Raw genomic sequence first — 25,670 nt, 5'->3', positions numbered from 1 at the left:
AAAAACAGTGAGGATTCAGCTAGAAAACAACATACCCATCTAGTCTGTGGTTAAAGCTAGGAGCTCTCTCTCACTCTCTCACACACACACACAGATCTTTAGAAAAGCAGCAAACAGACTGAACACCAACGAGGTTGGTAAAAGTACACAATTGCATAAAAATACAGATTTGTGATGGAAAAGTGCTCGAGCCACAGAAGACAAGTGACACATTGATCGGGGTTCAAAACAGTAACAGAGTGTGGTACAAAGTGCTCAGGTGGACACAGCCAACTGGGTCAGGTTAGAGAGGAACATGATGGCTCTATCACCCATCTATCATAAGCTAACAACATGCTAAGATTCATGGTTCTGTGGGTTAGCACGGAGTGACCCCAGTACACATATGGCATCGCTAAAGTTCACTGACAGTCTCAGCACGTTTGGCTATGCTTGACATATAAAAAGTAGAAAAGACAGCTGAAAGAATCAATCAAACTAACAATGAGTAATTGAAAATCATTTTTGAATATATAACTGATTACAATCTAACATTGAGTACATTAGCTAACTTAGCATTAAACGCATCAAAGTGATATTTTTATTTGAGTTTTCAAATTTGACCAAAATGAGTAAAACAAAAATACTCTTGTGAGCAGATGTAAGTGTAAATATTTTCAAAATATAATACAGAAATAACTGTTTGGGGGTTATTTAGACATTTAGCTCCAAGTATTCCAGTATTGTGATGCATGTTATGGAGATGCTATGGGTAGATTACCTTTGGTTGAAATATGTTTACATATACATATTGATAAAACTCGACTAATTCAATTTAGACAAGCACAGCATAAACATGAAATGTCCACCGTCAATAATTTCAAATGATTATTTCACATCACAGACTGTCAGATGTCCCATCAGACGTCAGTGTAAGTTACAGGGGCCACTCCTACAGCTACCAGCACCCACAGACTAAGAAGCTGCACATTGTACTTCCAACAGAAACTCCACACATTTCTCTGACTCACAGAGTCCTCAGTGCTGTTTATGGCTTAGTCAGGGGCAACAGCGATCACTCCCTTTACCTAGCGACTTCCATGGTTAATCACTGCAGAATCAGTACACAGTACATTCATTAAGATGCTTTTGAAACACATTTTTTTTTCATCAAGAAACAAAACCATCTTCTACAAGTCTCATAGATGACCAGAGGATTCTGTGGCCTAAATCAGAAAAAAATGGGCAGTGATGGTCTTTACTCAGCAGCACACTAAGCAATGCACCAGAGAAAACGATTGTCAACTCAAAACATATATGACATATGTGGAGACAAACTGCTATTTTACAAAATTAGAGAGATTTTGGCTTTGTGGAAATAACATTCACCTAACTCACTTGTATTTCTCTTCATCTAACTATTGATGGAATCTATTTCCAATGTTTTAGGCCTCAGACTGTTTCAGAGTAAACTTAAATTTCCAAACTTCCAGGACCAGTGTGTAGGGTTTAGTGATGCAGATCGCAAACATCTTAAAACCACACCCTTACAAAAGATCTATCATATCATACCACAATAAACCCCATAAATCCTGCTCACAGGTCACTCAACCAAACGCTCATTTTAATTCTGCACAGAAGGCCGAGGGACAGTTCAGCAGCGGACAACCAAGAAAAGCTGCGCTGGATGATCATACAATCAGAAAAGTTCTATGAATTCAATTCTATATTTCTGAGTCATTTAACAGACACAAAAATAAATAAATAGCATGGGCTGTGGCAGTGAGTGGAATATGTTTATTCACTGTTCTCTTTGGGATTATCTTCAGTTCGAATGGCACTTAGGTTAGCCACCTTTTGGCCCTTCTGGTTTGAACTTTCAACAGAAGCCAAACCTGAATCTTTGCCGATCTCCTCAATCTCCTCTTGCACTTTCTCTCCATTAGCCTTCACTCCCATCGTGAAGACAGACTTCTCGCCATTCAGAAAGTGACTGTGCTCCTCCGTCTGGATCTCCTGACCTTCCTCCACCTCCTCCAGCTTACGCAAGATGATAGGAAGCTTTGCATCCGTGTCAGTGTTTTCCAGCAAAGCGATGTCACTTTCTTCGTAGCGTGGCAATGGAGCACCTTCCTCCAGCTTCTTCTGGAAGTGCAGACGTTTGGCCTGTCCACTGGCTGACGCCTTCTCCAGGATTTGTTTCTCGGCTAGGCGGAGCTGGATGGCCAAGCGGGAGTTAAGCGACAGGTCAGGTTTCTCAAGCATGGAGCGGTCCTCCTGGAAGAGAAGAAAGGGTAAATGAAGACATATTTTATTTTTTCACTTTATTTACAAGAAAAATTTGTACCACCTCAAAAATTACACTGGTAAATTTCAACATGTAAGTTTGTGCTGACTGACCTCTGACGTGGTCTTGTAGGTTTTGAGCAGAAGAGCAGCTCGGGTCTCGAGAAAGGTCCACAACTTGATCTCATTCTCCCAGCTGACCGGGAACTCGGTGTTGCCGAGGGTGAAAACCTTATTGATGGCGCGATCTCCAAGCAGGTAGTCTTTCAGTTCCTCTGCAAATCAGCTTAGAGTTAGTATCTGTTCCCTGTAGGCCCGATCAATCAAACAACATCAATTCAAAACACATCATATGTACTCATTGGCCTGAACCCAGAGCAGTTCGAAACCACAGTAAATGAGAGGGTCACCTCTCTGCACCTTCGGGTTGGGGAGAGGTATGGTCTCCCTGATCTGAATCTGAGTGGTGTTTTGGACAGCTATGCTAGCCACAGTCCGTCTATAACAAACGCCATGTTCAGAGCACAAAACCTTGTGCACTTGGCACCAGGACATCCTAGGCTGGAAGTCAATGGTCTACTGTGCAGTCGTGCCACCTGAGCTTCGGCCGTGTGCCTTGGGACACTCAGGTGAAGAGCAAGGCTGAGCTGTCAGCTGATCACCATCTGGTGGTAAGTTGGATCCGTTGGCGGGGGAAGATTCTGGACAGACCTGGAAGACCCAAATGTATTATGTCTATGCCTGTCATGGTGGCAAACCCCGACCCCGATGACGGACCCCAGAAGTCAGGGATGCTGTAAAGCTTAAGAAGGAGTCCTATCGAGCCTGGATGGCTTGTGGGACTCCTGAAGCACCAGATAGGTTTTAGCAGGCCAAGTGTGCTAGAGCGGTTGTGGAAGCAAAAAAAACCCGGGTCTGGGAGAAGTCTGGAGAGGATCAGTTGCCCTCGAAGAAATTCTACTTGGGTGTCTCTGCTTAGACTACTGCCCTGGATAAGGGGATGGCTGGATGGATGGATGGATGGATGGATGGATGGATGGATGGATGGATGGATGGATGGATGGCCTCAGGGACAGATCTGCTTTGAACAATATGCTAATTGTCTTTACATGAGACTGATTGAAAATAGGATAACTGCCTTCAAAGCCTTGCATCATCCCGCCTGCTACTATCCCTTTATATTGTCATCGTCCAGTCTTGAGCAGGTCTTGACCTTCCGACACCACCTGAATGAACATCATTTAGTTATGGATCACCATTTATATTCTTGTGTAAAAAGTTCAGGACTATCTTCAGCTGCTTTATCCTGCTGCCTTTGATCTAAAGGACTTGAACATGGCTCGGTTACACTGCAAGATGAAAGAGGAGAACGGCAGCACCCCAGTTGTGTGTGCACACTATTCCATCATGTCACATCTGTTAAGAAATGTTGACACACATACACACATGCGTGCAAGAGATGATATCCCCGAACACACACACACATATCCAAAGGCATTGAGGCTGTTAAAAATTAACATGCAGCAAAAATGTGAATAATATATCAAGCAGGGTCCTGAAGATGAGTCCTGTGACAGAGGAGGATGTGGCCTTGTGTGGCTGGGGATTTATGACACCGGTGCCTTTCTGCATACATGCCGATGAATATTGCAAACCCCACAGTGGATTGCTCCTTCCACACATCTGGTGGCCTGCCTTGATCAATTAAGCAGCTCTGGATTGGATAGGCCTTGCTCTTCCTCCCCCTTGGCTCTCTGCTCTACCTCCACCTCCTCTCAGTTTGTCGCAGAGGAAGCAGTCGCTTGACGTCTGTCTCAGAGGAGCGTCAGAGATTGTGGCGTGCTTTGGTCTGTGTCTCAGAGGTACCAGAATGTCCTGCTGTGTGTGTGTGTGTGTTTGGATGTACATCTTACCCTCAGTCATGCAGAAGACTCTCAGGAAGGCTAGGAGCTGGGCTGAAATTGGGGGTTCATTACAGTGCAGGGCAAAGATACAGGACCTGAAAAAACAACAGCACACAGATCAAAGTGTTAATAACAGCCTGAACTGAACACAGACATGGCTCTTCAGGTTGGACAGTGCGCCCACTTCCTGTTTTTAGAATGTTGTGGGAATTGCTGATCACTAAAAAGTATATGCTCAGCAGAACCAGTTTTATTTTTTATTTTTTGTATAGACATTCCCCTATTTTTGTCTTTCCATACAAATTTGTTTTGGGGTGAAAAACCTTCCTAAAATCTCCTGACTGTTCATTTCTGATCTTCTTTCTTTGTGATGCATTCAACAACCACATGTTGCACACAGTTTCTGGCAAGGTTTCCTTAGTTACATTAACTGTATTTAGTTCATTTGATCAGCTACTATGTGCATGTATACATATTCTGCTCCTAGGTGCGTGTAGTGTATATATACATTTTTCTTGTATATAATGTATTTATTGTTCTTTGATATGCTGCTACTATTACTTAATTTCCCCATGGGGGGTTAATAAAGTAATTCTTAATCTTACTTTAGATACAGTTTTTATTCACATGGATCAGCTTCTTAAAGCTCTCCAAGCCATTCTTATGTTGTAGTATAAAAATGTGTGAAATTATAATTTTTTTTCCCCCACAATTTTGCATTTTAAATCATAAAGGATTAGTTCAGCATAATATTTACTAAAGAATCGAAGCAGGTCTTATTTTGAAATGTTCCTCACTTCCTGCAGGTCTCCTCCTCTGTTATCTCCTTTTATGTGAACAACATTGTAAATGATACAGTCTGAGGTTTCCTGTGGACTATGAAAGTCAGCAGTGAGACACATAACATGAGATATATTAGACAATAAGTGACAATATTTCCCTGTTTCAGCAAAGTGATCGATGTGGTGATCAGAGGCGCGGGGTCGGGATTATTACACTGCACAAATGCATTACAGCTGCCTCTCCCCTCTCTCTTATTAAATTATCCTTCTGTCCAATGCTGCAGCAGCAGAAGAGCTCAGGAATGTTCACTCTCTGTAAAAAATGTCTGACGTTCGTTGTTATTTCCACTAGAACATCTAAAAGGGATTGGCATTTGGTTAAAAAAAACGAAAAGTATTTAAAGGCTGACACAGAATCTGTTGCTCTTTCCTTTGAAAATGATCTACGAGCGTATCTGTCAGTTTAATAGAGCACCCCGGCGACAACGGGGATTGTTTCACTTAATTTCCACTGTTGAGATTTAGACTGTCATCAATAAGAGATTAAAGGCGTCTGATTAAAAATGCCGAGCAGAGAATGCTGCATAAAATTAAGAGACTAATGATAAAATGATTAAGCTTCTTGGTGATGAAAGCGTTGGGGCGGATGGTAAATTGATACTTGGTGGGGTGGGAAGAAGGAAAAAAAAACCTGCTGTAACATTTATGTTATGTGCTTCAATTATGCCAAAGTGGGGTCTAATTGGTTGAAATATCTGCTGTTGGAGGACAAAACTGCAGCACAGCTATATGAAAGGTACATGTGAGCCCGAAGCTCTCCTTGACCCATATTACAGGGTGAGGAGAACAATGTGTAGATAAAGATAACGGAAAGAAGGTGTGTTTTGAACTTACGCAGGGATGCCAGCTCGTGCCAGCACTTCAGCCTTCATGGCATACAGGCGCTCGCTCTTACTGACGCCCAGCTTGATCTTCACTCGATCGTGGGCGTTGTCTTGGAAGAAGAAGCCGTTGTGAATGACAAACTCGGCATTGGATCTTGTGCCGTAGAAGATGTAGATCTGCAGGAGGATATTTCAGTCAGAAAAGAGAAAAGGACTTCATCCTGGGGATCCTAACCTGTGGCTCTATAGAGAGCCACTGAATGCTGACATCAGGACAAGACAGTCTAAAACAGGAGTGGTCACCTGTTCATTCTCCTTGTAGTCTTGCAGAGCCACACACTCACAGCGATCATCCTCCAGGTTGTAGCCCGTAGTGATCTGCAAGGGGACAACTGTTTAACTACACCTTTATCAGAATGTAGTGGCTTCAACTTTACACATTTTATAGCCCTGAAAAGGACAGATGTCAAAAGTATTTGTACACCGCCAAATCCCTTGTGTACACCTTACCAGTCCATTTGTGTGGTTACACATGTCCCAGAGGGGGATGAGGGCGAGTGTGACCCGGCTGCCGTCCTCAGTAGGGATCTGATTCTGACGGGTCATCACAGAGGACACTGCCCACCTGTCACAAATAATCAACAAAAAACTGCAGGTTACTCCACTGACATGGATCATGAGCTCTTGGAGAGACGGGGGGGATCATCAGGTCTAAAGCTGGTATTGCCGTGTGAAGAGAGGGCTTGCATCAGATGAGGATGAAGACCGGACGGAGGGAGAGAAAGGCAGATAGAGGGCGAAAGGAGACAATAAGGAGAAGAGAAATCACTTATCATCTGGATGCTGCCTCTCCTTCAACACAGCTAGCTTTAAAATAGCTTAAATTATAAATCAGGTTTTCTTTTCATCAGTCAGTGGGGTCTGGGAACAGAGACAGTCTGTACATACGAAGTCCAGAAAGTCAGGGTGTTTCAGTGCATTACTTCACACACTAGCTGACAGTCTGACTGTAATTTGAGACCACCACATGAGCCCACGCCACATGGCCAAATTTCGACTAATCTTAACCTTCATTAAATCATCCTCAAGTCAAAGTGGATGTTTGTGTTAATCTTAACTAATCCAATGAATCCCTGTCATACACTCACTAGGGACTAGGACAGGACAGAAACCCCTAAACCCACATAGTAATGTTAAGACTGTGCAGCTCTTGGCCTCATCACAAACTGCAAAAATGTGTATGGTTTTCCTGGGAACACAGGGTCTACATGTAAATCATCCAGGTCCAGATCTGCTCAAGCTTGAGTATGGCTCAAAAAAGTCAATCCCCACAGACCTCCATGTTAAATGTCCAACTTTACTTTGTCTCTATTGCCATGACTGTGGGACTATTCCAGGACTATGACTGTCCCGTCGTCGTACCTTCATTTCATTTGCTTGAATGGACTGATCATCAACTTGTGACATTATTATTATAAAAGGGAAGGGGCGTTAATAAAACTACATACCTCTTCTGGTCTAGATTACCTGAACACACAACGTACCAACAGAAACACACACTTGTGTGTACACACACACACACTGACCTGTAGTCATCAAATGTGAAGCTGTCCTTCAGGGGCAGCTTGCTGGCAGCAAGATGAGTCTGGGGATGGAGAGAAGAAAGAAGAGGAAGAGAAGAAAAAAACAGATGGAGAAGGAAAAAACACAAATCAGTATGAGGAATTTCATTATGCAGGTATGCTGGGGGGGCTGCCTGACAGGGAAGCCTAACAAGAAGGACTGGGAGTAGGGGGCCACACCACTGGGGTGTGTGCACGAGTGTGTGGTCTGTTAGTGCAGTGTGACACTCGACCCCCCACATACATCACTGTCAACTTAATTTGTTGTGGCCAGCAGGCGTCATAAATCTGCCTCATCAATTTGGGCCCGAATCAGTGTGTGTGTGTGTGTGTGTGACCATAGATGCCACTGGTCCCTCCATTTAAAGTCACAGCCACCATCTACCAGAGCCATTTGCAAACTGTCCTGAGTTTAAGCAGAAGAGAAAGAAGGAGTGGGAGAGGAATGCATAAAGGAATTCAGCGGAATGCATAATGAAGAAGAGGAGGGAAAAGGCATAAGGAGGAAGATGCAAGTGAAGAGGAAGGGAAGCACATGAATGAAAGAGCAGAAAGATGTCCTGATGCCACATATTTATGTGTTCTGCGAGGTCATCTATAGATCTATTGGAGCCCCGGCTGGAAGCTACAACTGTGGCCATGTTGGCCACACCACAGTCCTTGTTATTCCAAATACAGGCAAGGCTCTTAGAGCTGATCTGGGTGGGCAGTCACACAAGAAGCTCGTGATCTGAGGCAACACCTCAATTTCTTTTGCTTTACATGATTCTGGTTATAATCACTGTAGTGGTCTGTGACCATGCAATGTCCTCACAACATGAGAAATACACATGGTACACACACATCTAAGCTTGCACTTGGTTTGACACGGTTACTGAGTGAAGAGGGCTCATGGAGGTGTCTATGTCCCATCCTCTCATCTTTGATACTTCTCCTTTCTTAACATGCACACACACTCTTTCCTCCTTGTTTTGTCCCCCAGCTCCTCCTTCCTCCCTCCTTCCCCTTCCTCCTCCTCCTCCTCCTCCTCAGATGACCGGGCTGGAAAATTAGCTTGTCACATTGGCTTTGAATTGAATTGACCTGAATGTACCTTCCTCAAAAACCTCTCTCTCTTTCCTTCCCCACCCCCCATCTCCCTGTTCTCTCTCGTTCTCTCTGCCCAGTGTATATGACCAGCCACACAGACTGATGTATGCTAATGTATACAGACAGGCAAAACCACAAATACAAGGACGGAACCTCTTGCATGCAAACACTAGAGAATAATATATATATAAAGTGTTGAGCCCTAAACTTCTTATTTATACTTGAATTTTCTACATAATATTCTAAGCTAGCTTTTTGCCAGGGCCACACATATGTTCTTCCAGTTACCTGCTGTGTTTGTTTATAGAAGTATTCCATGAACATGGAACATAGCATGTTAAAATGTGTACAATTTTCAAAAACAACACACAACTTACAGAACAGTTTTGGGTAATGCTGAATGTAAAATTAGGTTTTTCAATGAATCTATGCAGAAATATCATACTGTATAATGGAGAAGCATATTATATTGCCAAAACAATGCAAAAAAGCAATAATATAGCAGGTCAAACATTGTGATGAATTCAAAAAACACCTAAAGGTATATTATGTCTTTTTCCAATTGTTGCAGAAATATCATCATTAAATATCATTAAAATCACATTATATGTTATGACATGACCTATAATAACAATCACAAAACACCCAAGCAACTGTGGATACAGTATTTAATGACTGTACTTTAAATAGCATAGAAAGGATGCTCTTTAATCAAATATCTAGTAAAACAAAAATGTTTAAATATCATATACTTTTACAAAGCTTAGTTTCTCTAGCTTCTCTTACAGCACTCTTACAGGTGATGATCATGTAGTTTCTTATTGTTTTGACACTAAAACACGTCTATGATTAGGCAGGAGCCCTGTCCATTGCACCAGCATTACTGACTCTGAGTGGCAGCTACAGGTGACAGCTGTTGTTGCACCCACAACAAAATAAATCACTCACATTTGAAATGAACTACTCAATGCCGGACAAAGCCTAGAGCGTGAGTGTTCCTGTGCATTACTTTACTCCAATTTGTTGACCTCTGGGCTGCTGGTGATATATCTCCAAAGAGGTAACATCAGCCAATTTATCAACTTGGCTGATGTATGAAGGGGGCAGGGGTGTGGAAACTTTAGTCACTTTGTTTAACGTGACAAGCATGATCCCCTGCACTCACCTGTAGGGATGAATCAGTGTCACAGCACCCAGCAGCTACACAGAGGTGAAATATGATTCGACCAAACTATTTTACCCTGAGGTGTGTGTGTGTGTGTGTGTGAAACAGGAGCATTATTACATACAGCACTCTGCCACCAAGACCACACAGTTTTGCACAGTTGTGATGAATCCACAGAAGATGCTGTCAGAGTATAGGTGTTAAAGCCTAATGTTTGTTTAGCCAATGAGACCAGCACAGCAGTTTTCTCTCACTTTCTCAGACTGTTAAAATGTGCAATAATTGAAACATTTCACAGTGAGGGTTTATCCATGTTGGGGCAGGTTTAATGGAGACCTCCCCAGGAAGAGATCTCATTCGTCAAAGCATGGCCCAAACCAGTTCTAATGTGAACACAGGAAATGAGAGTAGTAACAGGATAAATCTGATATGATATGCAATGCTGTGGATCTATACATGTATACAATGACCTGATGTTCTGCAGCAGTGCACGTCCTGCCAGCTCCTTAGTACAGTAGAATCTGTCTGATGTCTGCTTCTTACTTTTTTTGTCTTCTGCCTGTATCCTGCTTCCACTATTAATTACACAATGAGTCTTTCTTCTCCTGCTGAACACTCTACTGGTGTGTAGTAGCCATTTTAATTCTTTACCTATCTATTTTATGAACACAAGCTGGGTTGCCCTACACATTTTCATCAAGCAGCAACCTCCAGGGCTGAGAACTGAAGTCCGGGCAGCTGCAACAGCAGCCTCTGAGTCTATCCCCATAGACCTCCATCTTTAAATATCCAACTTTGTCACAGAAACAAACATGTTCACAGACTGCTACACAGTTTTGTTCTCTGTTGAAAAGCTCTATATATGATATGTATATATATATATATATATATACATATATATATGACGTTCTAAATGAGATGAAGGTTAATATAAATATAACTCCCTTATTATAATTCTATTCAGACAATTAGGAGTGTCATCATTTTGAATGAGGTGTAAACTCAGAATACGAGCTTCCTGCTTCAGAAACTGCTTCCCTGTCTAAGCTCCACTTGCTGCTCCATTCTTTTTATTATAGCCAGTATACATGACTGCCTCATACTTTCTGCATCAGTTTGGTGTGTTGTGTATGTACATCCTCTATAATAAAGCTACATGTCTACAGGATACATTACATGCAAAGCTGGTAGGGGCAGCGTGAGGCTAGTCCCTGAGCTGTGTGATGCACTGCAAAGTGAGAAATCATCACCATTTTAAAGGTTGACATTGAAAACTGCAAAAACTCAGTAAAACTTGTAACTTTTAATCCTCCGACAGTGTTTACTACAGGCAAGTATGTGAATAATTCTGAGCATGACAATAGGTTAAAAAAGCAGATTTCTTTCTACCCCAACTGGGATGCTTCTCCCTCGTTGCTGCTAAGGTCTTTGGAATACAATACTCCCCTCTAGTGGTGTAATCCAGTCCTTTTATGAAGCAAGCCTTTCCAGTGGTTTGCCTTAGTATTTAAAAGACTTTATTATATTCACCTCATTTAAAATAAATGACACTGTGAGGAAAGCAACAAGCTAACCACAGTAACCATTCTATTGAATGTGTCTTAATAGAAGAATATCAGACACATCGAGCTATAAAAGATCATTTTCCCTCTGTGTTTGTCAGCTAATTAAATAAATACCTACAGTAGCTGCTGAAACTCTTTTTAGTCGCTTCGTTCATGTAAGAAGACGTTGACTTCACAGAGGACTGTGGAGAGTTCTGATCAAAGCTAAACTGTTATTTCACCATGCTTTAGATTAATAATGGGACATTAGCATATTTTGAGATTACCATCCCACTATCTGTTGTCTGAGGCTGTTAACCAATATTTCATCATACAATCACCGTCTCTATATCTTTTCCATTTACTGGCACATTAAACTGGACAGAAAAAAAATCTTTTCACTTCACAAACTGAATCTTTCCCCCAAACTGTAATTAAAGGGGTAGCGCTGATTTGCAAATGTAAATTGAATTTAAGATTAAGAATTTATATGCCAACCAAACTAGATTAGAAGTTTATATGCTAAGGAATAACCACTGACTTTATCTATCTGTAACTGCTAAAGATGTCCCATCATTTTTTCAGTCTATTATAATCTGGCCCAATGTCTCCCCCTCCTGGTCATCATGAAGAATTTCAGGCACTGAGCTCCTCAGTAGGTAGTTTATAGGATAAAGTCACCTAAAAGCAGTCTGTATAGAGAGTCAAAATTATATAGCATCTCTCTGGCTGCTGCTTCTGTAGAGCCAAAATGTCCGTACTTTGTTTAGACTATACCAATGAGAAACCAGGCCCCGGTTCTCCAACTTCACCACTATATTATTTTTAAAGCCCTATACACGCAGTATTAACTTCATCCTGTTTTGATTTAAAAATTACTCTACATCTGTGTTTGGTCAGGTTCATTTGCACCATAATCGAAATATGTGTTACTTGAATTTCCAACATTAAGTTCCACAATAAACAGCCACAAAACAACTGTCAAGCCTCAGAATGGTTGTTACTAGGGATGTCCCGATCAGGTTTTTTTGCCTTTGAGTCTGAGTCCGAGTCATTTGATTTTGAGTATCTGCCGATACTGCCGAGTCCCGATCCGATACTTTCAAGATTATCTATAAAGGCGGTAAATAGGATTTCAGACACGCAGCAGCTCATCGAGACCTCGCACCAAAAGCAACTGTCATACCTAGGCCTGTCATGATAACAGATTTTGCTGGGTGATTAATTGCCAAGAGAAATTATTGTGATAATCGATGATATTGTCGTTTTGAGACCATGTTCAACTAATAAATGATAACGACATATAAAGTACACCCTTTCAAAGATTAATAAACTTTAATTTCTAAAGAACATTTAACACTGGAAAGGCCCCAATCATCAACATTATGTTAGGATTAATGATATTAATATTAATGTTAATATTATTATTATGAGTAGTGGTAGGCCTATTACCATGGCTTATCTGAGCATAGTCAATGGAGTTAAGTCAAACCAACTAGCACGTCATGAGCAACAGAGCCAAATAGCACGCACTCTCTGGGAGTGGGCTCATCTGTGTGCACATGTGCTTGTGTGCGCACACGTTTGCGTTTGCATGTGTGTATGCGCATCAGGCCGCTGCAGTGAATTTTACAAACGCCACCATGTAGACAGAAACACATAGAAACTGATAGCAGAGATGGCACCAGAGGACTGGGCAAGAGAACTAGACTGGGTGGCGCTGCAGCGAGTGCCGCCAGTGAGAAGGCAGAGAACTTCACTCGTACAACGCGGACTCTCTCTGAGAGCAGGTTCTATACATGAGCAGGTTTAGTGTCGTGGTGAATTGTGGCAAAGTGTTGAAACGGTGTTGAGCAGCTTCACAGCTCTCTGTGTTGCTGTAACGTCCAAGCCCTGCAGCGCTGTGACGCACCGTGGCGACGCAGACAGCGAGCTGACCGTGGTCTGCTCAGAACATCCCGTAAACGTTACACAATGAGTTAAAAAAATAAGAACTACCTGTTGATTTGACACATTTTAAGACAGAAGCCGCGGGCCATATAAAGTCCGACGGCCTTTATACGCTACGACGCACCGGAATGACGCCTTTTGTCATCCAGTCTCTTTGGCAGCGAGAGGGAGAGAGAGAGAGAAAGAGAGACAAACAAACCAGCATGCAAATGAAATTTATCGCGGCCGAAAAACTTAACTTATCGTGCAATTAATTGTTTTATTGTTTATCGCGACAGGCCTAGTCATACCCCTACACTACAGGACACAGAGCCACCCTGCACAGAAGGCGTTAACTTTGAGAGCCCTAATAAATATATATCCGAGTCCTGATCGGGAGGTAATGTCCGATTCCGATCGAGTCTGAAATCACGTAATCGGGCCCGATTTCCGATCACGTGATCGGATCGGGACATCCCTAGTTGTTACTGCCATGCTATGTATATCGATCATCTCATCCATCAGGCTTTCATATTTCTGACCACATAGCATGTGTTTATGTTGTATTCTGTATATGTGTGTAGGAACATAAGCCTCCTGACGGCTTCTTATTGCAGCCTTGAGCAGAGAGAGGAAAGAGCCAAAATAAAGTGCTAAAACAGATGCCAATTTGCACAGGACTAATATTGCCAGAGGACTTCTGTGTTACTATGTTACTGTGTGTACTTTATCATGGAAAGAGGTAAAATGGATGCTGTGTGAATGGGCTTTTGTGTCTGTAATGTTAATTGTAACACATTAGCTTAAAACCTATAAAAGCTATACATACACAGCTTGTGTGTGTGAGCGTGTATTGTGTAGTGTGTATCAACCTACCTGTACCAGTTTGTAGAAGTAAGCGTACTGCCGTGCAGTGTTTTTATACTGGCTCAGAACGTCCTGCACTGCCTGCGTGCCCAGCAGCAGCTGCACGTCCTCCTGCTGGTAGTACAGCGGTGTGTCGTATTCGTGAGGAAGACTGCGGATGTATGGCAGCCAGAACGAAGCAGGGTTGGCTCGCTCACACAGCAGGTGGAGGGCCAGCGTCACGTTGCCCATGGCCTGCAAGATCCGGTCCTGGCCGTGCAGAGGACCTGAGAAAGAAAGGTTACTAGGGCTGGATGAAAAATATTACCAATATTTGCTTTTATATTGACCAATAATATTCATGGATTTAATCATTTTATATTATACCAGTCATGAGGGAAAACACACACAGAGAATGCCTCATGGACCTTCCCATCAGCAATTTATCTTTATTTTTTGTTATTTTTATTTTTACCCTTTTCACATTTATAGTCAGTATAGGTTCACTTTCAGTCCAGCGCTACGACAACAGCAAAATCATTACTCAAACCAAACTCAAATGTGTCTTTCTGTAGTATGACACAGTTCTGAACACACGAAAAATAAGGTTTATTTCTTTGATTATTATGGGTGTTAGAAGGCAGGACTGTGCAGATGCAGAAATGTTAGTGGTTAGGTTCAGTTTGTATATTGAATAAAATCTATTATGCAACTTCAACATCTAAAACATTATAATACTCTCTTATCTTTTTTGTACTATGTTCTATTTTATTCTTAACTCTTGCTCTGACTGTCAGTGTTGTATTGCTGCTGTTACCCAAATTTCCCTGAGGGACCTTCCCAAAGGGATTAATAAAGTATATTCTATTCTATTCTATTCTAACATGGTAATACGTAAGTTCACAGTTCAAACTTCTTACCCAGTACAGAGTTCTGTGCTGACTCCACTGTCATCAGCATCTTTCTGGGAATCCACAGGAACAGTTCCTCTGCCTGCACACACAAAGCACAGTGCCGGTAATGTACAGCACAATTCAATTCACAATTTACCTTGAAATTCTTGCAAATCAAAAATAAAGTGGGAACCTTGATGTCTCTGGTGGCCCGCAGGCCGTAGCCCTCTGTTCCAAAGTTAGCCACAGTGAAACTGTCAGTGGACGCCCCATTTTCCTGAGCCCAAGACATCAGGTCCGAGAAATAATCCTCCCTGTTGCCCTCAAACAGTATGGACATACCTGAACAAAGACATAGGGACATTGGTAAGAGATCCGTTCAGTGGCCTAAAATGTTGTGGAACAATATAATTTGACAAAAGATGACAAAAAAAATGCACATGAACTCACCCTTTTGTTTCTTGCGGATCTTCTCCACCAAGCCTCTGATCTGGATGTACTCATCCCACTCTTTACCACCAGAGGGTGCTGCACTGCTGCATTCTGGAAAAACATAATGGCTGTGAACACCTCAGAACACACACTATAAAGAGCCTTCAATGCAAAGGCCTTAATGCACCTAATTCTTCTAAAAGAAATGTTTTGATATAATTAGGGAAATTCAGGAATGACTTATACAGTATCATCCACACTCATAGATCCCAAATATTAGCCATGCTCTGTTGGACACAAATAAGGTCATTAAGTTGTGAGGGGCGTATAACATGTACATACTCTGCAGCAGCTCAGAGATGAGGTTCGTCATCTCCTTGGGGGAAACCACAGCACTGGCTCCTGAGCCCGATTTCTGAGTCTTCACTCGACTCTTCTTTCCCATGGTGCTGGATGTAAGACTGGGCTGACAGAACACAACAGTGTTACATTCGGCGTCTCATGCTTTGACCAAAACATCCTGACAAAAAGTCTACTTTTATTATTTTATTTATTTTACTATGACTGAACTTACAGACCAGTGAAAAAGCCCTAATAAAGTTAAAATCTACCTCATCCAATGACATGATTTTAGTATCTTACTTTTTAATAAGATATTTCTTTCAAAGGATGGAGAAAAGAGGTATCATCTATATTAGATGGACAGGAAATAGATCATGTGACCTCAAAACTTACAATAAATACATTTTGCTAGCTCTTCCAACTGCGTACATCTTCACAGTATCTTTGTCAATTACACACACACACATCTCTAGTGGTGTTTTCATTAGGAATAATAAGTCCCAGTGTTAGTCCTGTGGCTTTCACACCAGCAAATTGGCATCTTTAAATAGACAGAGAGCCCACTCTACACGCATCAATTCAATTTCCTAAAGGCCTTAGCACCACTAAATGAATTCCTCCTCTCAGAGCAGCCCACTTGCTTTCCCTCGCACTCATTTCACAATCCAAACAGTTTAGCAATGTAAAGGAAGTGGCTATGGCCATTTTTGGAAATCTGGATCTTACTAGTTTTTAAGTGAAAGGCCTCATGCTACCATAAGCACTTACACACAGCTGCTCAGTGGCATTCAGTAGCAGCTGTCACCGGGGTCCAAAGCCAGGATCTTACAAGATGAAGAGAACTTCAGGCAGCTACTGTCATGGCCTCCTCCAAAGTGACTACACTACACACATCACACACAAATATCTGTGCAGTCTTCAGAAATCCAATCAAACAGAACCTCTCAGGCTCAGTCTGAGCAGGCATCATCAGAAAAATGAATCCATTCTAGGTTAATTGAAGGGTTTGTAGTGTTTGGCTGCATTATATGGATTGTTTTCTATATTTTGACTTCTTGGTGTGTGTGACTTAGAAGACAACAACAGAGTTTAGACATGTGGCAACGTCATCTTCCACTGCATAACTGAGGTCAGGCTTTATTTATATAGCACCATTCATACACAAGGCAATTCAGAGTCAAGCAGAGGAAACTTCCAAAGCTCAAATGAACCCAGTTCAGCAAACCTGAGTCACTATAATGAAGTTTTAGACGTGGGGATACTTTATTTGCCGCAAAGCTAGCTATCTGTTAGCAGCGTGCGTTGTAACAAATATCCCTCTACTGTTAAACTGAGTTCTGGCAACTCTTCCGTGTAGCTATATTTAATCAAAGTAGACAGAGAGCATTTTATTTTTCTATATACTATATATAGAAACCTGTAGTCCGAGCTCCCTTTTTAAACAAGCTATGTGGGTATTAGCACCGTTTCATCCTCCAACCAAACAACGTCCCAAATGAATGCTCCACTACTACTACTTAAGCCCCCTGGTTATTTTAGCCTTCCCCAGTAGGCCAGCAGCTAGCTTAGGATCATAAAGGAATCACGCCCATCAGAGCAGGGGACGTAACGGGCAAGCAATTACACACAGCTTCACACTGGCTGCATTGACTGAGCGTTAGCAAGCTAGCAGTTAGCTGCTAAGCTGTCAAGTAATGAAGGATCAGACTGAGTTTTGGAATAGGCTAATCTGCTGGATTGGCTACCTAAATAGCTTCCCTTGCTAAAATACAACCAGCTCCGTGGTACATACATGCATTTATGCAAAACATCAGTCAACAACAATAACTTTGCTAAACCAAATCCTTAGCATTTTCTCCGTTTCAGTCATACCTTTTCTAAGTGACAGCAGCAGTTCCTCTGTGTCTGCACGGAAACCAACCTTGACTCAACAGCGCGTGTGATTGGAGAACGCTCAGGATACGCCCACAAACAGAGCATAAGTCTCCCGCACCCTGATTGGTCACCGGGCAGCACGCCTGAGGAGCGAGTGGCTGGAAATGCAGATGTATGTAAACTTAACCGCTCGTCTCCCGTCAGAGGTTGCAATTGGAAGCGTACTTTTAGAAAGCTCAGATCGACCTTAAATGGCGATGAATAAGCTGCAACGACTGGTTAGAAGACACGTCAATCAAGACCACGGCCCCAGCTTTACACTGGGTCATTTTTGATGAAACACTATTACAGTAGAACCTTTACAATTAAAGATACAAAGCTCGATTATAAAAGACACCACAAATAAACAATAAATAATATAAAAATAGAAATAAAATATTCTTTTGCACTTAAAGCGGACATGTAGGTCCATGTAAAGGGCTCTGGGGTTACACTGTTCTCCAGCTGCAGGTTTACTAAACAGTTTTAGAGAGAACTGTCTCCTACACGCTATGCAGCTATTTATCACAGAGCTGGAACAGGGCAGGCAGCTCTTTGTTATATTATAAAGTCTTAATGCACCGAGCACATTTTATGTTATTTTCTATTCTCTTTGCCTTACATGTCTTTTTGTCCATTTTGGAAGCAACACCCTGCTGAAGGAAAAGTTTTATCTTGTGAATGAAGAAGAGGCGTTTTTAGAAGAAGAAGAGGAGTTTTTAACCTGTCATGTCTAATTGTGACTCACTTTTTATGACTATGAGTGCTTTTTTTGAAGGAAAGTACGTACATTAAACATGCTTGCAAAGAAACTGCATACAATCAGCTACACATTGTATCCTGTTTCTCCTCTGATGTTTGACCATAAAGGATTTTCCATGTACAGAAGCAGAAGATGATGTGTAAATATAGGGCAGTGTACACCATTTACCAGCTATCTGTTGCATTCCTCATTGGTTGAAAGGTTATGTGGGTGGAAGGCAGTGGTTGAATGTAACATGCATCAATTAAAACTATTATTGGCATTTTAATTCCTCCTATTCCTACCATTTGTCTTCATTTTCCTTCTGAATATTTAACCTTTTGTGTGATTCATATTTTTTGTGCCACAAACAGAATAAATGTGGTGACAAATACATTCCAGATACTACCAAAACCAGGGGTGAGACCAGCGGGACTTTCTCTTTGACTCCTGTTTGTTTTGACCTTTTCATGTTCTCAGAGGAGCCCACCAAGAACTGTGACCAAATCAATCCGTACGCACAACTACAAAGAGAGACAGAGATTTATGCATATGGCACAACAGTCCTTCACACTCCCTGACATGGACACAGGACCAATTAGAGTAACAGCAAATGACACTGTGCACTGTTCACCTCAAACAGATGAGCTCTTACACATCGACTTCATTTTAAAACATTAGAATTAAAGTTCAGACTCTCATCAATAACCCACTGAGTTCATCTTGCTTCCTGAGGATGACGATGACGACTGTTGGGATGATGCAGACTTTCCTCCACTCTTTGGTCACAGGTATTTTGATGTGCAGGAGGAGGAGGACAACGTGGAGGACTGGGACAGTGAGGATTCCGGTAGCATGACCGACTCGATTCCTTCCAGCAGGTCCTCTCGGAGGACCTGTCTGAGTCTGGGAGACGTGAGATTGCCGATGATGTCCCCATCATTTCAGTCTCTGGTGTTCATGAGGTCGCTCCTGCCGCTCCTCTGGTCCGCTTCGACTTTGGAAGCTTTGGAAGCGTCTCCCCTGAGGAGCCTGCTCCCAAACCACCAAAGTTGGACCTGCCCCAGGACTCCATGCCCTCCACTTCAGGCGCCATCTCCACTGCATCGAGGATGATGGAGGAGGACTACAGACACTCTGCACCCTCTACTTCAGGCCTCAGCTCCTCCTCAAACCAGAGACCTGCTCCATCAGCCTCAGGCCTCGAGTGTGGCCTGTTTGGTCCTAGAAGGTCTGACAACAGCGACTCCAACTGAGGAGATCTGCTGTGGTCTGGAGTTAAGGTAAGTGAAGGTAGAGGTAAGTTCATAGTGAATAACTATTAAGTCTCTGTGCCTCACTTTTCAATTGTGTAAAAACAAGTGACAATTACAAAATGTTCATCAAACTCAGTGTGTCTTTTAGTCTCTCTCCCTCCCACTCTGTTTCTCTCTTTATCTTCTCTAACAGGTGGATTTTTAGCAGCTGAAAAGATTTCCTTGAAAACAGAAGACCAGCTGGAGAGGAGTGGTGACCTGTGTGTCAGTGGGCTCTGTAAGTAATCCCCTCAGTAGGACCTGCTAAAGCTAACAGCTGTGGCTTTATGCTGATGATGTTTTTTCTTACAGCACCAAAGCAGTCCACTGAGTGAGAGGAGTGAGAATACGCCTCCATCCCGTCCTCTCACACACACAACAACAAAACAGAGACACCAGCGGTCCATGAGGCCACGTGTGGTTGGTTTCACTCATTCATACTCTCACATTTGTACTTAATATAACTGCTCAAACTAAATCACTACATTTGTGTGCAGTTCATGGACAGATGCTGTCCAGATGGTCCAGGCTCCTCCAGAGGGACTCTTGAAGAAGATGAAGCAGCAGAAGATGTGGAACCAGGAGGACGCCTGGACAGCATCAGACCATTTGCTGGCACGGTGGTGCAGTGGTTAGCACTCACCTCTCAGAGGGGTCAGTAACAGCAGCTGGCCTCTCTCTGTGTGGAGTTCACATGCTCTCCACGTGCCAGGTGGGTTTTCCGCCAGGTTCTCCGGTTTTCTCCCACAGGCCCAAACGCAAGCATGTTAGTTTGATTGGCAAAGAATCTGATTTGCTCATGTGAATCTGAGTGAATAAAACATTCAAATGCTATTCAATCTGTCATCATTTATAGTAAGCTAAGTTACCAGTTTTAGTTGTTGGTTGGATTGGTTGGGCTCCAGCTCCCTGTGACCCTGCACTGCAGGACAAAGAAGCTTTACACAAACCCAGAGCCTGACCCCCTTAAGAGCAACAGTGGCAAGGAAAACTCCCTTTATAGAGAAAGAAACCTTGAACAGGACCCAGCTAAACCTTCCTTATGATAGCCGGCTAGGTGAAGGAGGAGAAGAAGAGACAGACAGTACAGAGAGGATGAAGGAGAAAGAGAGAGCAACAAACATTCATAAGTTGACAAGCTAGTTGTCTTTTCTTCAGCAGGTCAAAATGAATTAATTCAACAACAGAGTTATACTTTTTATTATGCACAGAAACAACATGACAAGTTTCACAAAAAAATATAAATATAAAATGGTCAAGGGAAAAGTGAGAAGGTGCTCTCTTTGTACTCATTTTTACACAGGCTCACAGTCCATACATCAAAGGGAAAAAAAAGTACTATTTAAGTGGTAAATGAAGGCACACCTAAAAAAATGTGTTACAGAGGTTCTTTGTCAAAGAGGATTAGGACCACTTCTAAAAATGCTATATTTGCCTCATAGATAGACAGTAATGACTGGTGTATTTCCTGGTACTATTGTGCACATTATGACATTCCCAGAAGACATGGTAATGTCAATTTATGTATCAGTATGAAGAAGAACACGATAATATTCAGCACACAAACTATTAAATCTATTTCACTTTACAGACAGACTCTTGTTACGTACAGCAAAGGTGTAAGTCCAACATACCTTAAATGTAATTAAATGTAATAATGCTTATTTGTAAAAAATTCCTCTATCATGAAAGGTAATGTGTTCGACGTATTGGTGGTTCGAAGTATTTTTGGTTGAATTTGAATAATTGTGGGTTTACTGAAGTTCCTGCACATACTGCACCACATCGCTGTAGGTTAAAGATCTCCAGAAGATGGCAGTAGTGTAAGGTTATGGATGAAGTTTAAACACGAAGAAGAAGAAGAAAAGACGAAGAAGTATTTCAGCGTTGTGGATGGAGGCAGCAGGATAGAGACACAGAAACCGTTCAAGCATCATTCTGTTCAGCTTTTCAAGGGCTATTAAACTTTTATTTGAATTTGTTCAAATATGTTTCATTTTTAATAAAATAACATTGATGTGCCTGTCGGCTAGATCAGAGACCTAAAAGCAGGTTAGATCAAGTATAAGCTATTGAGCAGATAGCTTCGACTTCTGAATCTGAAATCTGAATGTAAACTATAACTGTGTTGGATTGGTGGAGAATGTTGAAGGTGACGAGATCAGTGCAAAGTTCCTGAAGCAAATTTGCAAGAGGTCTGTTGATCGAAAGCCCATCTTCACATTTAACATTTAGAGAGAATGATGAGTCATCCCTAGAGGTGATGTGCTCAAGAAACTACCCACACCACAAAAGCTTGGTGGCACAGCCAGAAGGGAGCACAAGTTCACATTCCCCTGCAGGTACTTTTGTATTGAATTTGTCTTGCTTTTATAAAGCATTATCGTTTATGAGATGATCTTTTTTACTTCAGTTATAAACTGGGGCAAGTAATAGCTCCCAGGGATGCACAACATCCTAAACTGCATGTACATATTTTAGTTGGAGGCATTCCTGTAATCCCATTGCATAAATGGCAAAAACTGTCACTACTTACCCCACTCTCCCCTACACTATTCAGCATGTGCAGATTTAGCCACTAGATGGCAGCATCTACCCTTAATTACCACAAATAGGGCTGGCAATAACATTACAGTTACTGCTCTGTAGTTTAGCCTATGGCCAAGTTCTGTATTGTAATATAAAATCAGATGACCCTCACTATCCTTAGAATAATGAAAATAGTGATGAAACGCACCTAAAAAAAACTTTATTTTTAAGGTGGGATTGCTGGTGTTGGATCTGAACAGCAAATGCTGCCAAAAGTCTTGACTGAAAAGATCTCATCCCTTACTGACAACATGTCTGCACTAAAGCTATAGCATGTTAGCACAGCAGTCACAGCAATTCTGGCGCTCCATCTGTGTATACACAGGGTGCGTTCAAGCACAGTAAAACAGGAGCTGTCGGTCCATCATGTTTTTGGAAGAATCCAGGGCATAGCTCAAAGTGTCTTTTCAATGAATACAAGAGAGAAAAAAATAGGTCAAAGAGCAAAGTACAGCATAGTAAAATCTGCTATTAAAAACTGTAACAGGCATATAAAGAAATAAGGAAGCATAAAAAATTAAATAATAAAAAAAGAACAGGGAGAATATTTAATAAAAAAAGTATCATTAAAAAGGTTTGCAAATGTTTACAAATGTTCACAGAGCTTGCCACAGAGAATACCAAATAATAGTAGCTTTCATATTTTTTAAGTGTTTTACTTAAGTACTCAGGCCTCAGACCTCCTAAAGGTAGGAAGACCCTAAATGGTCTGCATCCATTTTAATCATTAAACAAATGACATATGGTCTGATCTCAGAGATCATAGTGATCATTTGTGTCCATTCGTTGATTCATTCAGTCACTGGAAATGGAGCCTGTGGTGGATGGAAGAGCATAAAGCAAAGCAGAGACATCTAACGGGGATAAGAAATAAAGCCAACTGGGACAAAATCTCCAAAAGTCTTACATGGTAAAATGACCAAAACAAACTCTGGTCCTGGCAGGATAGCACCATCATGTGAGCACTTTTTATACATTTACTATCACAGCACAGAAGCTCATCTGTCTTTACAGCCAACGAGATAAACCCTGTTATAATATGATAATCACCTTATAAAGGTGGGGTTAATCTTCTGGCATTAAATACCTGATTCTTGACCCTTCTGGCTTTCCATACAGTTTGACATAAACGTTTGCATTCACACAAGATCTACTGTATCTTCTGTGAAATGACACATCAACAGCAAAGCAATCTGCTCACATTCATTATCAATTTGTCTTTTTTTTTGCCAGTCAGCAGCCAGTCACAGCAAGCTGTTGCAAAAGATAACCTTGAAGGACACACTGACCAGACATCAAATCAAATAAATCTCATTCACACAGAATAAATAACTAGACCCGTCCTGCTGGTTTCCTGTCTGCTTTGTAGTTGCCTCTGTTTATTTGGATGTTTGCTGTCTGTCTGTCCCGTCAGACAGGTCAATACTTCTTCCATACTCTCTGCCAGTGACTTTGCCAAACACATGATTCGTTTTTCCTTTAAGATACATAGGCTTTCTTTGAAATAACATTCCTCACAATACCGAGTACTCGGCTCACTTGAGCTCATACTGATATCATGCGGCCTGTTTTCTGGAGAAAACCATAAAGACTGCGGGCCGATCAAATGCCACATGCCACAGACAGATGGTGTATCAAGTGCACAGCTGTTTCTCTATATTTTGACGCCAAATCTTTTTATTTTATCACGCTGTTCTTTCACGTTTAGCTTTACTCAACTTCTGTCCTGATATGGTGTGAATGATTTCAACATTATCAGCTCAGTAGCAGAGCAGACTGTGCCTCGTTGAGAAGCTAAATTATGCATCGCAAGATTACAAAATTGTCATCTAGTCAAGCGTCAAACTATCAGAACAACAGGCGATGACAGAAGCAAACATCTGATAGACAGATGATTTATCCAGGTATTTTATAAAAGTGCCTTACACCACTTAATAGAAAAGCAGGTCACAGGTCAGCAGTAGTAGTAAGTGAAGGTGCACATGTTGTAGTCAGTTCCTGGCTAATCCTACAAAGGGCCCATAGTTGGACACACATTCCCAAGAGAACTGTAATGTCCTGAACCACATCAGGTGATTCCTTTCCACACAAAGTAATAGCTTCTTCCCTCCCATCTGCCTTCTAATGTGTCACCTCCTACTACGACCTTGGGGAGTCTATGTACTGTAGGTATCTGATTTTTTTAGTTTTGATCACTACTTAGTAAAGAAAAAAAAAACTTTTTTTTTTTTACCTTGCAGATGACTACATGGTCCATACTGGTGTCATCTTCTACTGTTTTCTTTTACTGTTTTCAAATGGAATACACCTACCCTTTTTCCAGGTCCAATGTTTTTGGTTAACTCTTATTAGAGCCAATATACCGTAAATAAAGATGGATGGACCATACTTCTGAAAGGTGGCTTTAATCCATAATCCAAATAGGGCGAAGTGGTCAGCACCCCTTTCACTCAAAGTGTTCCCGCCCTAATTCTGCATAAATATAAGCCTTATTAGTCCTAAACAGGTGAGCCATTTAAAAATGATCTTCCCCTACCAGGCTCTAAACATGTTTATTTCTGCTGCAAATTGGACATTTTAACATGCATATGGTCCACCCAGTACTTAGCTACCACATGTTTCAGATGTTTTCCTCAAGGTAAAAAGAACTAAAAAACCAGACAGGGCTCATAAAGCAGGCCATGGAACTCAAAGAAAAGCTGGTACAATAGACACCGATATATGACACCGATATATGACATGGGATGTGTCCTAATTCAATCCGTGATCACTATATCAGAATCAGAACTACTTTATTAATCCCAGGGGGACATTGTTTTAAAATATGGTTGATACCAACTATAATCCATATGATCAAAGGCACTGCTGGGATTCGAACCCAGGATCTCCTGTTTACTAGACAGGCACTTTAACCAACCACAGCGCCCTGTAATCACTTGTATGGCTCTATACAGTGCCTTCCCCATTTTGTAGTGCTGTCTGAATTCTTAGTGCGCAATTATAGACCCCAAGGGCCCTTAAGGTTTCCCACAATGCATCATGAAAAGTAGTGTCCATCCGATGGTCACTACAATTAGCAATATGTACCATTATGCATTGCGCAGACCGGAGAGAGGAATGGGAATGGACGTTATATATAATGATTTGTTTAATGATTGTAACATGACCTGTTGTGTTTGTTTTTGTCCATAAAACGTTTTTTTTTGGGCAATAACGGCACAAATTGTAATTGCGAGTTTGCTGAGTTTGTTTAGCCAGCAGAAATTGGCACGTTTTATTTTGCGACAGCAATGACATTAACGGCAACAGAAAATAAGGGAGGTAGTGTCCGAAATGTCCGAAAATGCTTTCACAATGAGGTCACTATATGGTGCCCTACACTGAACTCCCCAAATGGGGAGCAGGGAGTAAGGAGTGAGAGAGTGATTTTGGA

The 25,670-nt window shown here is 41.7% G+C and overlaps 1 protein-coding gene, 1 long non-coding RNA gene and 1 other non-coding gene across 4 annotated transcripts; 1 reads left to right on the top strand and 2 right to left on the bottom strand.

Moving 5' to 3' along the window:
* Positions 1–1,761: 1,761 nt before the first annotated feature.
* Positions 1,762–17,640, bottom strand: setd3 (SET domain containing 3, actin histidine methyltransferase). Of its 2 annotated transcripts, none has more exons than XM_028396044.1 (13): positions 17,570–17,640; positions 15,698–15,821; positions 15,374–15,466; positions 15,117–15,265; positions 14,951–15,023; positions 14,061–14,317; positions 7,422–7,480; positions 6,346–6,460; positions 6,139–6,213; positions 5,846–6,012; positions 4,179–4,264; positions 2,380–2,540; positions 1,762–2,256 (listed from the first exon to the last, which is right to left on the bottom strand). In XM_028396044.1, exons 2-13 carry the CDS (start codon positions 15,798–15,800, stop codon positions 1,777–1,779), a joined length of 1,818 nt encoding a protein of 605 aa, XP_028251845.1. In that variant the 5' UTR covers positions 15,801–15,821; positions 17,570–17,640; the 3' UTR covers positions 1,762–1,776. The 2 variants fall into 2 exon arrangements, with proteins under 2 accessions (XP_028251845.1, XP_028251846.1); XM_028396045.1 differs by having other exon boundaries at positions 15,698–15,816; positions 17,570–17,624.
* A 2,140-nt stretch (positions 17,641–19,780) lies between these two features.
* LOC114428153 (uncharacterized) lies at positions 19,781–20,214 on the top strand. Its single transcript, XR_003669523.1, has 3 exons — positions 19,781–19,886; positions 19,961–20,068; positions 20,146–20,214. It is a non-coding gene; the product is annotated as an uncharacterized LOC114428153 (long non-coding RNA).
* A 4,880-nt stretch (positions 20,215–25,094) lies between these two features.
* On the bottom strand, positions 25,095–25,163 carry trnat-agu (transfer RNA threonine (anticodon AGU)). The gene has a single exon. It is a non-coding gene; the product is annotated as a tRNA-Thr (tRNA).
* Positions 25,164–25,670: the final 507 nt, after the last annotated feature.

This window comes from Parambassis ranga, chromosome 22 (assembly GCF_900634625.1).
Source record: "Parambassis ranga chromosome 22, fParRan2.1, whole genome shotgun sequence".
NCBI lineage: Eukaryota > Metazoa > Chordata > Actinopteri > Ambassidae > Parambassis > Parambassis ranga.
This window is presented reverse-complemented; position numbering and strand designations above follow the sequence as displayed.